Source organism: Marmota marmota, unplaced genomic scaffold, assembly GCF_001458135.2.
Source record: "Marmota marmota marmota unplaced genomic scaffold, marMar, whole genome shotgun sequence".
NCBI lineage: Eukaryota > Metazoa > Chordata > Mammalia > Rodentia > Sciuridae > Marmota > Marmota marmota.
The window spans coordinates 88,774,600-88,792,232 of NW_026000026.1; the positions used below are offsets into that span (position 1 = coordinate 88,774,600).

General features: G+C 37.5%; 1 protein-coding gene across 2 annotated transcripts in view; it reads right to left on the reverse strand.

Annotated features, from left to right (window-relative positions):
* The window catches only part of Snx24 (sorting nexin 24), a 147,303-nt gene that overhangs the window by 107,938 nt on the left and 21,732 nt on the right, over positions 1 to 17,633 (reverse strand). Inside the window, exon 1 of one of the 2 annotated variants that reach the window (XM_015486751.2) lies at positions 6,168 to 6,383. The exons of the other annotated variant lie outside the window; for it this stretch is intronic. Within the exon in view, the coding sequence (XP_015342237.1) occupies positions 6,168 to 6,191 (24 nt within the window). The 5' untranslated portion in view covers positions 6,192 to 6,383. Of the gene's footprint in view, positions 1 to 6,167; positions 6,384 to 17,633 lie in introns of those variants that run through there. 2 annotated transcript variants of the gene reach the window in all.

A 17,633-nucleotide genomic window follows, 5' to 3' on the forward strand; every position in this document is an offset into this window, starting at 1 on the left:
TCTGCTGCCATGAGCTAAGCAAATTTGCTTCTTTATGTCCTTCTACCATGATGCTCTGTTTCACCTCAGGCCCAAAGCAATAGAGCCAGCTGATCATGGACTGACGCACCTGAAACCATGATCCAAAATAAACCTTTCCTCCCCCAAGCTGTTTTTCTCAGGTATACTGTCACAACAACAGAAAGATGACTAATACAATGTTAATGTCCAGACTCAAATCTATAAAACTAAGATAAAAGAACTGTGTGTTTATGGGAGGAAGAAAAATAGAATACAGATAGCAAAATTGGGTTTGGACATTTTGAATTAAGGTGTCTATAAAGTGTTCTGAGTACGTAGAAAGAAAGGGCAGAATGGTTCTACTAGGGCCACTGTGGAGGAGGAACCTACAGCCAAGCATCTACTGAGCACTGTGTTTACCCCCAGAGGCCAAGGTCAGAAAGAACAAGAACATGTGTGCAAGGTATGTCCAAAGGAGAGAGGATGGAGGGTCAAGATCCTTAAAGATAGGACTGGGGATGTATTTCTGTGGGAGAGAACTTTGCGAGGCCATGAGTTTGGTCCCTAGTAACTCATACACAAAAGGTTCTATAAGACAAAGATAAATTTGTAAAGTTCAAGGGCAATGACAGGTGACAAAAAAATCAAAGGGCCAGTAAGCCTGGGATGGGAGCCGGAGTATGGAACCAGGAAGCAGTGGAGTAACCAGGTCTAAGACTAGGGCTGGAATGTCCGTCCACATACCCTGCATCTCAGCCCTCTGGACCAGTCTGTGGTCCCCACGTCTCTAGAATGTTTATCATCTCTTTGTATTCTGTCCCTAAGAATATACTTATTTTCAAATTGTTGTAATCTCTTCAAATAGTCTGCGAATTCCTAAAGGAAAGATAATGCATTTTATAAATCTATGATCTCCTTATTGTCCCCCACAGTGTAAAGCATAAAGTAGGGACACAATAAACACTTGCCAAATGAAAGAAAACAAGCTGTGTTGGGAGGTCCAAAGGTCTTCATCATAAACATGAGCACATTTTGTCTTTCTAAAACAAATTAATCATATATACCTCTCAAAAAGGAGTATTACTTGTACTGGTTAAAAAATAAAATTTTGACTTTTGAGTTTTAACAAGATCTCATCCCTCCCCAGTTATTTTTTCTGTACCACACCATATCCATTTCCATATGGCCACACAGAACTGAAATTTGAGCATCTTTTCTAATGCACAGACTTGCATGTTCCTTGTCCCCAGTTTTAAAAAGGAGGTTTTATATTTCACATTTTGAAAATCACTTACATACACACAGACACATAGTCAGACACACACATACACACACACAATAGTAACTATATGAGGTGATGGAAATGCTAGTTTGCTTGGTTAGGATATTCAGTTCACAATGTGTATATTAAAAACATCACATTATACACAAATACATACAATTTATACTTCAATGAAGCTGGAAAAAAGGGAAGAGATCAAGATTTTAAAAATTACATTCACAAAGTCTTAATAGAAAAATCTTTCCCCTGCTCCCCACACAAACATATGCTGCCCTTGAAGATTAGGAGCTCACTAAATACCTCCAACATCATTCACATCAAGCAATGCTAAAGTAAGCGTTGGCAGAACTTTGTATTGTTCAACAGAAACATTACAATAGACTATATGTTAAACTACTTTTTCCTGGTACAAATGGTAAATATCTATTGATTCTACAAAAGCTGAGGAAATAAGTTTACTGCTGCAAACACCAGCATGAACCCTCCCCTTAGAACATCTGGGTCAGAACCCTACCAACAGCAAGGATTTACTACTCCAGCTCCAAAGCATCATCACTCCCAGCCAGGTGTGTGCTGAGGCCTGTAGGAGTTAAGAGCAGGGGACACATGTTGGAGGCTGGCAGAAAGGCAGGAAGTTATTCCACAGGAATGGCAGACAACAAAGCTTCCAACATCAAGGAGCTGTCAACAACAGCCAGGAAGACCCACCAACAATGCATACCCACTGTAAGCCTGTAGCCACCCTCCACACACACCAAAAGAGAAAAAGAATACAAAGCAACAGGTTGAAGGTTAACTGGTGAATCTGAATGAATATGTACTCCCTGTGCTATGCTTTCAATGTTCCTTAAGGTTTAATTTTTTTCAAAATGTACAAGGTTATCCAACTTCAATTCTTGCAAACTTGCCCCATCAGACATATTTGTCCTGTCCACTTAGTAATAAGGCACCTGGTAGACCAATGATTCTCAATCCTGATTCAGCATTAGTTACCTGTGGAACACTTTTTGATTTTATTGTTTTGGTGCCATGGATTGAACACAGGGTCACTTAACCAATGTGCTGCATCCCTAGCTCTTATGTTTTTTGTTTTGTTTTGTTTTTTGGTACCAGGGATTGAACTCAGGGACACTCAACCACTGAGCCACATCCCCAGCCCTTTTTGTATTTTATTTAGAGAGAGGGTCTCACTGAGTTGCTTAGTGCCTTACTTTTGCTGAAGCTGGCTTTGAACTCACAATCCTCATGCCTCAGCCTCCCAAGCTGCTGGGATTACAGGCACGCTTCACCACTCCCAGCCTTATGTTTTATTTTGACACAGAATCTCACTAAGTTGCTTAGGGCCTCACTAAATTGCTGAGGATGGCTTTAAACTTGCAATCCTCCTGCCTCAGCCTCCCAAGTCACTGAGATAACAAGTGTGTGCCACTGCACCTGGCGACCTGTGGAACATTTTGAAAGTATCAATGCCCTGGCCTTCAATCAGACCAATTAGATTAGTCTCTAGGCAGAAAATGGTACAGACACATTAATATTTAAGAGATGCTTACATTTTTCCATACTTAAGCTTGATTTCAACTTTTAAGGAACAAAATGTTAAAATTTAGCCAAAGCCCCCTATTTCACAACACTTGTCTCCCTTTCCCAGACCAAGGAAGTCAAAACTGGAGAAAATGCGAGTTTGCTCCCATCAGCACACAACCTGGTGTGCTGTGGAGCACTAGTGCCCCAACATCTGACCCCAAAGCATGTGGCTTGCTGCAGTGCCATGTTTTCTGCAGGGACTTGGATTTGAGTGAGGGCTTTTGAGTATTATTACTTTTAAAAGTTCTAAGTGAAAGGAATTTTGAGTAAACTCCTCTGCATTTTAACTGCTATCTGTGCATTTCTTGAAGCCAATTTTGTTCTTACCATCAGAATTCATCTCCATTTTTATTATGTCTATCAGGGAAAATAGAGTCAAGGTGATTTAACACTGGCTCTGCAGGAGTGCACCTATACCCTAAAGCCTCATACAGGTACCTGGGTTCCATGAATCTTCCCTAAGTCACTCTTCACAAAAGAAACAGAAACTTTCTTCTGAATGGAAAAACCACACATAAGTATTTCAGATTACAGATTCCAATTCCAGCGCACCTTCCCCCAAAATACCATGCACAAACACAGCTTTCCACTGGTATTCCACTGGTATAACTAACTGGTATTACTAAACCAAAAAAAAGCATCCTACAGTGCTACTGGTCTTAACAGCAAAGTAAGTAAGTGAGCATCTCACTAGCTGCAAAAAAGACATAAAGGCCAATACTTGCACTTCTTTGAATGAGCAAAGAAGGTAGTAAACCCACATAAAAAGACTCAGGGCTGGGGTTGTGGCTCAGCAGTAGAGTGCTCGCCTAGCATGTGTGAGGCACTGGGTTCAATCCTCAGCACCACATAAAAATAAATAAATAAAATAAAAGGTATTGTGTCCAACTACAACTAAAAAATAAATATTAAAAAAGATACTTAAATAATTAATTTCTACTAGAATTATAGGGGAAATGGTCAGTTAAACCCATGAAACATGATAAGAAACAGTTTCTTTTGTTTTAGAGGTATCTGGAACAGAACTGAGTTTCTTGAGTTACAGAGAAACTAAAGAATTTGAATAGTAGCCTAATGAATATGTTGAGGGCCTAAAAATACTCATTAAAAAACCCTGTGGGCTGGGGTTGTGGCTCAGCGGTGGAGCGCTCGCCTGGAACGGGCGAGGCCCTGGGTTCGATCCCCAACACCACATGGAAATAAATAGATGAGGATATTGTGTCCAACTACAACTGAAAAATAAATATATATTAAAAAAACCCTTCAGGTGACAAGCACGCATGTGCAGACATACACATATTCACTGCATGTTAGCAGATTTTTAAAAAATACCCTTGCACTGTCACAAATAAATATTGGCAGTGAAGAAGTCTAAGCCTTTCAAAAGAAAGATTTCTAATAATAAAACTCTGTACCAAGAGCCTGATATTCACAAGTGAAAAACGATCAATTCCTTCAGCTTAACATGTTCATATACCGCCTTCTGATTCTTTCGAACCACTGAAAACAAATATCTTCATGTGAGAGCTCATAGCAGGTGGTAAGGTAGCAAGATCAGGGGGTGAAGGAACAACACCAGGTTTTCTTAAAATAGTCTAAGAAGATAATGTTTAAGACTATTTTAAAAAAAGGAAAGGGTATAAATATTCTAACTGTTGGTAACTGTTTTTGAAAAATATGTAATGATACTTATTGTCAGAAAATCCTTTAATGACATTTTTGATTTCCACTTAATGCATACAGTGACACCTACTGGCATACTGATGAGGCCATGAAGACAACATGAGAAAATTCATGCATAGGCAGAGGCCTCACAAGATGTCCTGTTAAATGACAGTTTAGTTAAGCCCAGTATTCTCAAATGTTGTTATCAATCTGACACTAGAAAGAATCAAGAGGAAAGTTCATGTCATCTGTTCAATTCTGAGTTAGGCATGGTGAGCCTGACCCACACAGGGGTCTGGAAGCTCCTTCAGAGCCTGCAGTACAAAGTTTCCAAAAGCCACAGGCATTTTTATTTGGTGGTAAGAGTCAAACCTCAGGCCTCACTCAGATCAATATGTTTGGTTGAGGGCAGTCACATAATGTGATAATTTCTAAAAATCATAGAAACCAGGAAAAGAGTAGTAGGCAGAAGTTAGCTGCTTTGTAAACAAAGCTGTAGCCTATTACAAATAAACTGTGATCTATCACAGAAATAAGGCAAGACTTAAGACCTTTTTTTTTTTTTTTTTTGACTGTACATATGCTATTGCTGCATTTGGTCAGAGGGAAAGAAATAAATTCAAGATGAAACAGCTGGAAAAAATATGGGTAAGTGGGTACAGCATCTGACAGAAATTTGGTAAACTAGAGGTAATCTAATTTCAAAATAGAAGGGTGTGGGTCTTGAGAGGACAGGAGGTTCCAGAGATGACAGGAATGGTAGCTGCCACCAGAGTGTGAAAGCCTAAGAGTCTTAGCCAGAAGAAATTAAATCTGTCTGAGTCAAGCTGGACCAAACAGAGCATGGATGTGTGCAGGACAAGTTCTGTCTGTGAAGCCAACTTGTTGGCAAAATTTAATTACTTTAAGAACAGGATGTACAACTCACACGCCAAATCTGATTGACCAATAGGGCTATCCTGCTAAGGGTTTCAAGACAAAGTCAATGGAAAAGAGTGCTGGGATCAATTAGCAATGGCTGCCATGGATCTGGGAGAGGGAAATTACAACACATGTGCCAACGATCTGCAACATTGTTGCCCTAAGATTAAAAACAAAAAATCTCTACTTCATAAAATCACCTGGTATGTACTGCTACTTTTTTATTGATGTATTTAGTTTTTCTCTTTGTTCTGAGTGAAATCTATTTTGAAAACAGATCCTCATATATTGGCTCAAATAAACCAGGGGAGATTTTTCTTTGGATACTTGGAGAAACAGGATGGGGGCAGCAGGGACCACTGCTAAAGCAGGACACACTGGCCTGGGAAGGGCTGGCTAATGGCATTTATGGTGGTTCTTTGCAGAAGTCTTCTTTGACCGTTGATTCCCCATATGAGGGCCTTGAGCACAAACTCACCCTCCCACCAGGAAGAACACAGCCCAAGTGTGGGTTCGACTTCAGATCACCAAGGCCCAATACTGCCTATAACCTTTCTATTACAAACATAGACTAAACTTTTTAATATTAAGGTAATCCATGTATAAAGTAACACATTAAATGTCTAGACATTATAAACCAAATCAATAGTTCCCTGCTCCATCCCAGAGGCAACTCCTTTAAAATGTTTCTATTATTAGGTATTCTGATGGTTACCTTGAGAACTGGATTAATATGCATATTCTTCTGCTTCCAATGACCCCTGTAAGGAAGATGAGGATGTGGATTGTTATATTACTCCCCACTTTTCTTACCCCTCCCTAAATTGAGTTATTTTACTTCTATTTCTTCTACTACTCAACTTTTGTAACTTTAAATAACTTTCTGCAAGAACTTCATTAGTATTCTAAACTACTTCCTGTCCCTTTTCTTACCTCTTTTCACCTCCATCCACTTTGCTTTTATACTGTCAAAAATTTCTGGGCTGGGGGGAGCGGGTGTAGCTCAGATATAGAGCTCTTATCTAGCATGCAAGAGGCCTTGGGTTCCATCCCTAGCGCCTCCAAAAAAAAAAAATCTTAATATATATACTTTTTTAACCTACCTAGTATTCACCTATTGTCTATAAATTGATTCTAAAAGCTAAAAACCAACAAACAGGATTTACACTGATTTAAATAGCATGTATAGAGAGCCAAATAGCACACTAGGGTTACTCACAATGACATGAACCATACCAAAAACTACCAGAAAGGCAAGACACTAACATGAAATGAATTATGAGAAAGCCATTCAAGGTAAAAACATTGAGACACAATGAGACAAAAGATCACCATTTCTTGCACCAGTATTTAAAACTGTATAGTGTTCAAGCTTTTCATCATTTGGACTTTTTTTAGGCCTAATTAATATAAAATGTAAACTATACTTGCAATATGTTAACAAGATTTACAAACTGCTCTTCAGATAGAGGGAGCATTTATTGAAATGTTCACTGAAAATAGGTATTGTAGGTTTGGGGGGCTCCCCATTACAGAACAAATGCAAGCTGGAAAGGGTAATGGGCAAACTTGCAAGAGCAGGATCAACCTACAGAGTGAGGCAGGGAAACTTGGGCAAATCTACTACCAATCACCTAGAAAACTGAAACCAAGGAGTCCAAGAGCTTAATTGCTAAATTCTCTAAGCCAGTATGTATAGTCCAGGTGTAACCACAACCCAAAAACCAAAATGGTAATTCTACATGTTCTACTGCACATCTTCTCCAATGTATGTACTAATGATACCACATTCAGAATTACCATTTACATCCATGTGAAATATTCCATAGTACCACACAATGAATTTCGAAGCATTATACATTCAACATGTGGCCCTAAAATACAGTATTTCACAACCAAACAAATTTCCTGAAAATAAAGACCATCAGTCACTCAAAACCATGAATAGGTTGTACAACCTGTTAATTTTTATCTTGTAGGAATGTAAGTTTGATATGAAGTTTTAAAAAGGGAAGATCAAATAAAAACATTATTTTAGCTGAATAATACTAGTAAGAGAAAAATTTCTCTATATTCTCCCTTTAGGAAGTACTATTAAACTAAAATGAAGAGATTTACTGAAACACAGCACTTATTGTTCAATAAATTTATGAAACACTGATGTACTGAAGAGTATTTAACATGTGCATAGGACGGAAGGACCATGAGACTTTTACAAAATACATTTTTATACAGTTTTGAGTTTTGAGTCAAATAAATGTTCTATACATTCACAAATTTAGTTTTTAAATTTTTAATTTTTGGGGTGCTCAGGATTTGAACCTGAGACCTAATGCTAAGCTTGTTCTCTATCATTTTGCCACACTTCCAGTACTCCTAAATTTACATCAAAAGAAAAAATCCCCACAAATTGAATAAAAGCAGAAAAAGAAACTAACTCTATATTAAATTGATTATATAACAATACAGAGCAAATACTTCAGGTACAAACTTAACAGGATATATTCTAACACAAAAAGAACTGCATGAAAAGCGTATATTTTACTTAGTAGATTTATTAGTAAAATGGGTTCTGTCTTGAAATACTACAAGTATTAAGTATGTGAATAGAAAGATACAACATGAAATATCATAATTTAAAATATATGTATAGTTATATACACACATCATATATAGTTCATATTTATAACTATTTATAGTTATTATATAAATATGGATATACCAGTTGAGTATACCTAATTAAAAAATCCAAAATCTGAAACTCTCTGAATATTGACATAATGCCACCAACAGAAAACTTCACACTTAACTTCAAGTGGCAGATCCCAGTCAAAATGTAGGTGCACTGTCAGGCACAGTGGCACATGCCTGTAATCCCAGCAGCTCAGGAGGCCGACGCAGGAGGATCACAAGTTCAAAGTCAGCCTCAGCAACCTAGCGAGGTCCTAATCAACTTAGTGAGGCCCTGTCTGTAAATACAATATAAAAAGGGCTGAGAGTGTGGCTCATTGGTTAAGTAGCCCTGGGTTCAGTCCCTGTTGAGAGAGAGAGAGCGAAAGAGGGAGGAAGAGGGAGGAAAGAAAACGTATGTGCATTACAAATATTGTTTTAAATTTCCTTTAACTGAAAAAAAATTGCCGTCAGGATATATGTATATAAGGTGTACATGAAACAGATGAATTCAAGTGTTTATACCTGGGTCTTACTCCCAAGGTATCTCATATTCCAAATATTCCCAAATCTGAAAAAGTCCAATATCCAAATAGTTCCGGTCTGAGGAAGTTCAAATAAGAATTCTTTTCTCTCCCTCCCTCCCTCCCTCCCTCCCTCCTCTCTCTCTCTCTCTCTCTCTCTCTCACACACACACACACACACACACACACACATACACACAGTACATTACTTATTTCTAACTATAGAAAGAGTCTAAAAGCAATGACAGACCATAGAACACCTACCATCCAGATTTTAGTCTCTATAGACCATACCCCACTAAAAGGAAGCCAGGGTCCTTGGAAAAACCCAGAACTGGGAAATACAAGGTGAAGCTGCATAACGTGATGGACAAAAAGCAAGAAATGGCAATAAAAAAAAATGTGGTCATTTTGAAAGAGAACCGATGAAACAAATAGGGAACAATTTGGGCATTAAAAAGAATAACGAGGGCTGGGGCTGTAGCTCAGGGGCAGAGCACTTGCCTAGCAATTGTGAGGCACTGGGCTTGATCTTTAGTACCACGTAAAAAAATAAATGAATAAATAAATAAATAAAACATGCTGTCCATCTACAACTATAAATCATACTTTTAATTTTTAAAAAGTCATGAGTATATAGAGATATGGGGGGGGGGTCAGGGAGGAAAAAGGAAAATTAACTCCTTTGTGGAGAAATATTAGATTATAAATGTTGAAGAAATGACAATTAGAAAAATCACCCTGTGGTAATTATCAATATAATAACCTATTCAGGCAAAGATCATTATTTTAGTTTACCATTTAAGTCAAAGGAGTGAAATGTTGTAATTTAGGGGTGAAAGTAAGAGCATAACTTACTTTTAAAGGTTTCATCCAAAAATTATAAATAAACAAAATTGAGGGAGGGTGGTGTGTGTGTGTGTGTGTGTGTGTGTGTGTGTGTGTAAAGAAAAAGAGTGAGACAGAGAGAGAAAAGGAATATAAAACAACAGGTAGAAGGTTAACTGGTGAATCGAATGAATATGTACTATTTGTACTATGCTTTCAATGTACCTTTAGTTTTAATTTTTTTCAAAATTCAGTGCTGATGGGAATAACAAATAGAAAGAAGTCTTTTTCAGAACTTTAAACTCATAGTCTGAAAATCCTCACTATATCACACTTATGCCTTTGATGCTACAACACTCCCATGTTTTTACTCTTAATTTCACTAAGAGCAGCACCATTTTGGTAACTGGGCAATATACAACTTACACACGTACTTTATTCCTATGTTTGCTCATAATTCAACATCTAACACATTTCTTCTTCAAAGAAACAGTAATTTTCCTGGCCAGCCCCAAATACATATTTGAAGAAAAATATAGTGGATTTAACAAGGGTTTGAAAAAGATTAATCTATACATACATAAGACCAGAGTCAATTTAATTTTTTAATATTTTGTTTATTTAGTTGTAGTTGGACCCAATATCTTTATTTTATTTTTATGTGGTGCTGAGGATCGAACCCAGGGCCTCGCATGTGCTAGGCAAGTGCTCTACCGCTGAGCCACAACCCCAGCCCAAGTGAATTTAATTTTTAATAAAACTTGAAGATCCAGTGATACTTCTTCAAAAAACTGAGAGGCCTTATTTGGGAGTATGCATTATTGCTGGACTAGAAATAAGTGTGGAAAGAGACAAGTAAAAACGTGTGAGGTTATGATATAAACTTATACTTTTAAAAATTTAATTATTTTATTTTGAAAATGAATACATCATCACTGTAAAAAAAAAACAAATAAAATAAAGTTAAAATTCCCCCACTTGGGGCTGAGCGGGTAGCTCAATGATAGAATGCTTTGCTAGCACACACAAGACCCTGGGTTCAATCCTCAGCCAAAAAAAAAAAAAAAAAATTAAAAATTCCATCACTTTACTTCTTATAAAATGGCATCTTCCCTAGGAAAATATGATTATCAACATGGTGTATATGTGATGAAAGAAACAAAATTGGTTTGATACTTTTCCCCATAAATAGTCTCAGATTGTATATTCCATTAGGCAACTTGCTTTTCTTAGCTAAAAAAAGTTCTAAAAGTACTCACAAATGAGAATTTTTAAAAATGGAGTATGTTAATAATGGAATAAGTAAAATAAACATTTTAGAATCAACATTTAAGTAATTTCAAACAGGAAAATATCCTTAGGCAAAAATAACGTTAGGTAACATTTCACAAAGTCAGAAATATTTCAAACATAAATTCTCAATTTTCAAAAGCAATTTGCAGAATGGTCATTACATTATGATTCCCATTTTGACTTGAAGACTATATAACAAACTACTACCTTGGAGAAGTGAGACAGGAGGAAAAAAATAAGCTTTTAGTTTTTACTTCATACATTTATGCATTATTAAAAGTTTACTTTATAATCCTTGCAGAAAGCTCCTAGAAGGATGCAAGTTTTATTGATAATTTTTTCTGAAAAGATACAGAAAAGAGGGCTGGGGATATAGCTCAGTTGGTAGAGTGCTTGCCTCACATCTTCCCAATGTTACTTATTAATTACAGAAGGAAAAAGTAAATATGCAGTAGAGAAAAATCAATAAAACCCAACCAGGTGGTCAAAATGACCATCACCAGTGAGAGGCAAACAGATGCCATATGCCTCTGGATGTGCTATCTTAAGAAAAACACAGTATCACTCATGAGGTTTTCCAGTCCTGTCACCTAAATCTACCTATCAGAAGCCATCAGAAGAGGCCAAACTGAAGGACAGTCTACAAAATAACTGACCTGTCTTTTATAAAAATGACAACATCATGGAAAGGCTGAGACAGTTTCAGGTTGAAGGGGACTAAAACAGCATGACAACAAAAGAGAATGCATTATGTGGCTCCTGTAGCAGGGAAAAACGCAATAAAGAACATTTTGGAGACAACTGACAAATTTGCAAAGTAGAATACAAAGTATTATGCTAATGTTAAATTTTTTGATTTGGCAATTTTATTGGGGTTAGGGAATAACCTTGTCCTTAGGAATAATGAGGGAATAGAAACACAATGTATGCAACATATACTCAAATGATTCAGAAAAAAAAATATGTCTAGGTGTGTGTGTGTGTGCATGCACACATGTGTGTGCATGCGTTTTGTGTGTGTGTGTGTGTGTGTGTATGTGTAACAGAGAGGGATCAAAGGGAAAATTATAAAGCAAAAGTGGCAAGATGTTCCAGGCACAGGGGCATATGCCTATAATCCCAGCAATTTAGGAGATCTAGGCAGGAGGTTTGCAAGTTTCAAGGCCAGCCTGAATGAGACTTTGTCTCAAAATTTAAAGCAGGGGTGGAGAAACAGGAATAGGGTACATGGCTAAGTGGTGGAGTGCTTGCTAACATGCATAAGGTCCTGGGTTTAATCCCCAGTATTGTAACAACAACAACAACAAAGTAGCAAGATGTCAAGATTGATGAGTCTAGGTATACTGAAATGAGAATTCTTTTTGTATTAATCTTGCCAATTTTCTATACATTTGAAATTATTTCTGACTAATAATAAAAATACACCCCTCCTTACCCCATTAAATCTATAACCCACTGACCTTCAAGCTCAGCAGCAGACAGAAGAGGCTAACAGATCATTTTAAGTGATGCAATTGGGATCAAAAGTCCATTCAGTGAACAGAGCTGGGGGAGCCAGGATACTTCTGCCTCGAGTTGGGCATTCTATGGCCACAAAGAGATATGGCTTAAATAAAGCTGCATGTTTGAGGCAGGAGGAGATGGGTAGTTGGTACAGCCAAGGGTTGGGTCATTCTGGATCAACCAAGAGAACTAACAAAATTAAAATTGACTGACTCAATATTTTATTTATGCTTATCACCCAGAGATCCTCACTTAAATTTAAATGAACTACACTTTGGCAAATAAAATGTGAGCCTGGAGGGAGATAAAGGATGAAACAAAAAACAATGAGTACAGATACTGGTACACTGTTTATAGAAATAACTTTGTGGTTACAAAAATAAAAATGAACAAAACCAGGTCTAGTAGTGCACGCCTACAATCCCAGAGACTCAGAAGGCTGAGGCAAGAGGAACACAAGTTCAAGGTCAGCCTTCGTAACTTAGGAGGATTCTGTCTCAAAATAAAAATTAAAAAAGAGAGACCGGGAACGTGCCTCAGTGAGCACCCCTGCGTTCTATACCCAGTACCAAAAAAAAAAAAAAAAAAGGAACAAAATTCTACTCTCCCTATATAAAAGAAAACGGGATGGCAGAGAAAGTCATTCAAGTTCTTCCTTGCTCAGGAGAAGAATAAAAATAATGAATAATTTAAAATCTTATCAGAAACATATACAAAAAAGGATAAATATTAAAAATTCAACACTATATATTATAAAGTTTATAGTCTCTGAAATAGCTGGCAAAAAAATAATAGTAAGGAGAGTTAAAGAAAACTGTTTATAAAATATAGACCAGAGAGGATAGGAAAAAGTAGAAATTAAGCATGATAAATAGAAAACAAAAAATAAGATGATAGACATGTATTAAGTTATCAAAATAAAGAACAGCTTTATAAAAATTCATATTTTCTTCTACAAAGTGAAGTATTGCATAGATATCTGCAAAATAATGACTAAAAAGAACTGCTTGCCCACTCTCGAGAAGCAACTAAAATAGTTTTAGTCTTTTACCTTAAATAAAGTCTAAGCTAATTCCATACAGCTCCAGTGTCTCCCCCAGCTGCCACCATGCTTCTGACACTTCAGAGGTCAACCACTTGCTCTGGGCCACCTGTCCTGTAGCACATACTACACGCAGTTCTGTTTTAGCTCCTTTAATTTTTCCCAAATCCAGGGTCCCCCAAATCTCTATCCTTATTCAAAATTGCCTGATTCTTTTACTGCCTGATCTTCCATAAAGCCAAGCCCAAAGGAAAGGATGTGCTGCTTGACACAAGGTTAAACAGATGGGCTTAACAGGCTGAAGGCTCCCCTCCTGCCCCAAATTCAACATCAGAGATATATTGTAGAATAATATTCATGACCACACTTTAAACAAGAATGGGTACTCTCAGTACACCACAAACTGTCGTAGATCAAGTATTAAAGGTGAGTGAGGGAAGAAGCTACAGGCCTCAAAGCATATACAAAAGAGGCTGAGGCCAAAGGTGCTGCAGGGAGTTCTACCCCAGGAGGGGCCAGCCTTGGAAGGTGCAGCCAGGCTGTGGGCAACAGGTGCCAGTCTAGATGGAACATGCAAAGCTTGAACTTATGAGTTTGAGGAGGAGAGGTGAGAAGGAAGGAAGGAACACCCAAGAAAAATGGGGACCCCTCCACACAGAGGACTGGCTTCTCAGAGACCCCAACCCTGCCTTAAACCCAGCCCCATTTCTTTTTCCATCTCAGAGGAAGGGGCCCCTCCCCTTATCCAAGGCCAGCCCCTTCACCTGTGCTTTTCCATAAACTGTTCAGTGTGTTTATTTCTAAACTATATATATATATATATATATATATATATATATATATATATATATATATATATACCATTCTCATTTCAAATACGTCTTTTTCCACAAAAACATGCCTCTGAAATGGCCCAAGGGTCTCTAAGAACTAATGCACCAACCTGGACCACGTCAGAAGAACAAGTGTTTGTGAAAATGTATTTGCCTTTCTGCAGTTGATGTCTTTTTTCTGAGAAGCTGTATGCACATCTTCAGCTCTCCATTCAGAGGAACCAGCTACTTTCCACTAGAATAGAGAGCCCTTGAAAAAGGGATGCTCTGCACTAGGCACCACATAGCACCCCAACTCCTTGATACCCTCTATTCCACCCCCACCCCCACTCTTCTGTCAAAATGCTCTTGTAATCCTCACCTGACATATGCTACAGTCTGTATTGCTTATTCTTTATTATTAAAGTTTAAGGTATGTCAACTGCAGTTGAGGCTGTAATTAATTAAAGATAGAATTTATTGAGAGAAACTGATCACCTGACATGTCTGTCAGAGAAAGAAATAAATGAAGGCATATAATAGAGCAGAGAGGGGAGGAAAGATCCAACACTCAAGAAGACCAACTCTCTCCTACAGGAATGGAAGGAAAAGTTAGAAAACACATTTCACATCTGACACTTTCAAATCCTGAATTCATAAGTTAAAATGGACATTTATATATTCAGTTGAATAAATCAGTGTTCATTAACTCTGACACTGACTCTGCTTCCCCTATGGAACCAATGAGAGTATTACAGAAAATATTTATCAATCCACCTGAAATTGTAACATAAGAATCAATGAGGTGACATTTCTGAGTAATAAATTCTGAGAGTTTTGAATGCTTACTGGTTGCATTAACACCTTAATGTAATGTACGAGCATTGATAGAAGTTCAGAGAGTTATGGAAGAAAGTAACCATTACTAAAGCAACTACTTAAGTAAGTCCAAAATTCAGAAGGAAAAAAAAAATGTAATGGTGACATGAAGGAAGATATATCATTAGTTTATTTAAGGTACACCAACTATTTACGAACAAATATAGAATGATGCCGTGATATTAATAACAGTGATTAACAATAAGGAAGTCCATGAACAAACAGAACTACAACTCAGAGAACAGTTTCAGCTTTGACCGGAATTTCATTTGGACTAGTGATTTGAATTTATTCTCAATCTTTGCTGGGGTCATAGAACCCAAAAAACTCTGTGGAAAAGTATACACACTGCACATACTACTCACAAAATTTTGCCTGCATTTTCAAGATTAAGAACCCGTAAATGGGCTGGGGATGTGGCTCAAGCGGTAGCACGCTCGCCTGGCATGCGTGTGGCCTGGGTTCGATCCTCAGCACCACATACAAACAAAGATGTTGTGTCCGCCGAAAACTGAAAAATAAATATTAAAAAAATTCTCTCTCTCTCTCTCTCTCTCTCTAAAAAAGAAAGAAAGAAAAAAAAAAAAAAGGAACCCGTGAAAACAGCCACCTTGTTCCCTGATTAACTGACATGGAACGAACAAACCTTTCTGGCCAGGCTGATTCTTCCTGCTGGTCTCCACACTCCCTTGCTCTTTCCTCTTTGGATTTCTTTGTTCCTCATTCTCTTAATCTGCTTCATTCATCCCTATACCCCATCTTCTCTGTCTCTCTGCCTGGCATCCCCCAGTTCCTCACCCATCCCATTTCTCCCTGCATGCCTCTTCACCCCATTCATTCCTTAATTGGTCCAGAAATGAAAATAAATTATGTTTAGTTGACCTGACTAATTTTTATGCCACTGTTTATAATTTTAAAAGCCAGTGAGCTGAAAACTCAATATTAACTGACAGATTGAGAGACAATGAGGTTAAAAAAAAAAAGAAAAAGGTGAAAAATGGTGTTTTTAAAGGAAGAAAATTAGTTATTTTTATTTCTCGTTCTTAATTTTTAAGTTAAATTTATTTTTAACTGATGCATAAAAATAAAATGGCACATATTTATAGAGGTGTCACATGATGTTTTGAAACATATGTATATATATTAGAACACTTAAATCAGGGTAAACATGTGTATCTTCTCAAGCACATATCATTTATTTAAGGCACAAACTTTCAAAACCCTTTCTTCTAGCTTTGTAAAATGTGTAGCACATTATCATTATCTATTGCCCCATGCTGTGTAACAGCACACAGAACTTATTTCTGTCTAACTGAAACTTAACACCCATTGATCAGCCTCTCCCCATCCTCACTGTCCACTACTCTCTGCAGACAGGAAACCACCATTCTACTCTCAATGGCCCTTGATTTCTTTAAAAATGTATTTTTTATTTTAACGAACACACAGTGATATTTATGGGGTAAAGTGACATGTTTCAGTTCATGTATATGATGTATAATTAGGGTAACTGGCATAACTATCACCTCAGACATTCATCTGTTGTTTGTCTTGGGAACATTAAGAATCCTAATAGCTATTTCAAAATATTCAACTAACTGCTGTGTTAACCACAGTTCCTCTACTGTGTTATAGGACATCAGAAGTTATTCCTCCTAAGTGCACCCCTTGGTCCTTAATTTTTGTCTCTATATTTTTTCCTACATGTCCTGCATTCCTGCTTGGGACCATCAGGAGGTTTCAGGGACACAGCCCCATGTATCCATACTGGATCCAGAACGCAGAGCACAGAAACTAGGGCAGGAGCTCTACCCAAGCTTGAGCAAGGTCAAGAGGCTCAGAAAGCTGTGAATACAAAATCCAACTAATGCTGAAATGGTGCCAAGCCAAATCTCCAAGAGTGACAGGGTGCACTTTACAAACAGCAATGTCCATAACATGACATTCACTCTAAATTATGATGAAGTTAACAAGATACCTGATTTGGGGAGTGGGGAGTGGAGATACCCTAACCCTACATTCAGCTACAGTTGGCTAAAGTTCATCTATAAAATTCACAACCTTTGTATCACAGAAATTATTTGCAGGTGAATTATTTCATAATTAGATAATTTTTAATGCTCTTAAGGCAAAGTCCATAACATTTTTCATTTATTGTATGCTTTCTATCAGGCACTGTATGAACAGATAAAGGCATACATAATTTAATCCTCAAGATAACCATACAATGTAGTTATTATAACTCCCACTCCGTACATGGGAAATCCAAAGCTTAGCACAATTGAACAAACTGTCCAAAATCAAGCAGACGAAGTCAGAAAGGTGGAATTTCAACACAAATTACACTGACCTCAAAGCCTGTGCTCTAAGCCCTGGGTTCTCAACTTCTCAAACCTGAATATGTTTTGTGTAAATCCCCTAGGGATTTGGTGAGAAAGCAGACAGATTCTTCAGGATGGGACCTGAGAGCCTGCATTTCTAACAAACTCTTACCAACACTGCTGACCCATGGGCTACATTAATGGCTTGCATTACATTAGACTGACTCTTCTTATAGCTGTGACTTTTAAAAGTCAAGTCTTGTTACCAGTAGTACATTTCTAGAAGCAACTAAGGGGGGGGGGGGAAAC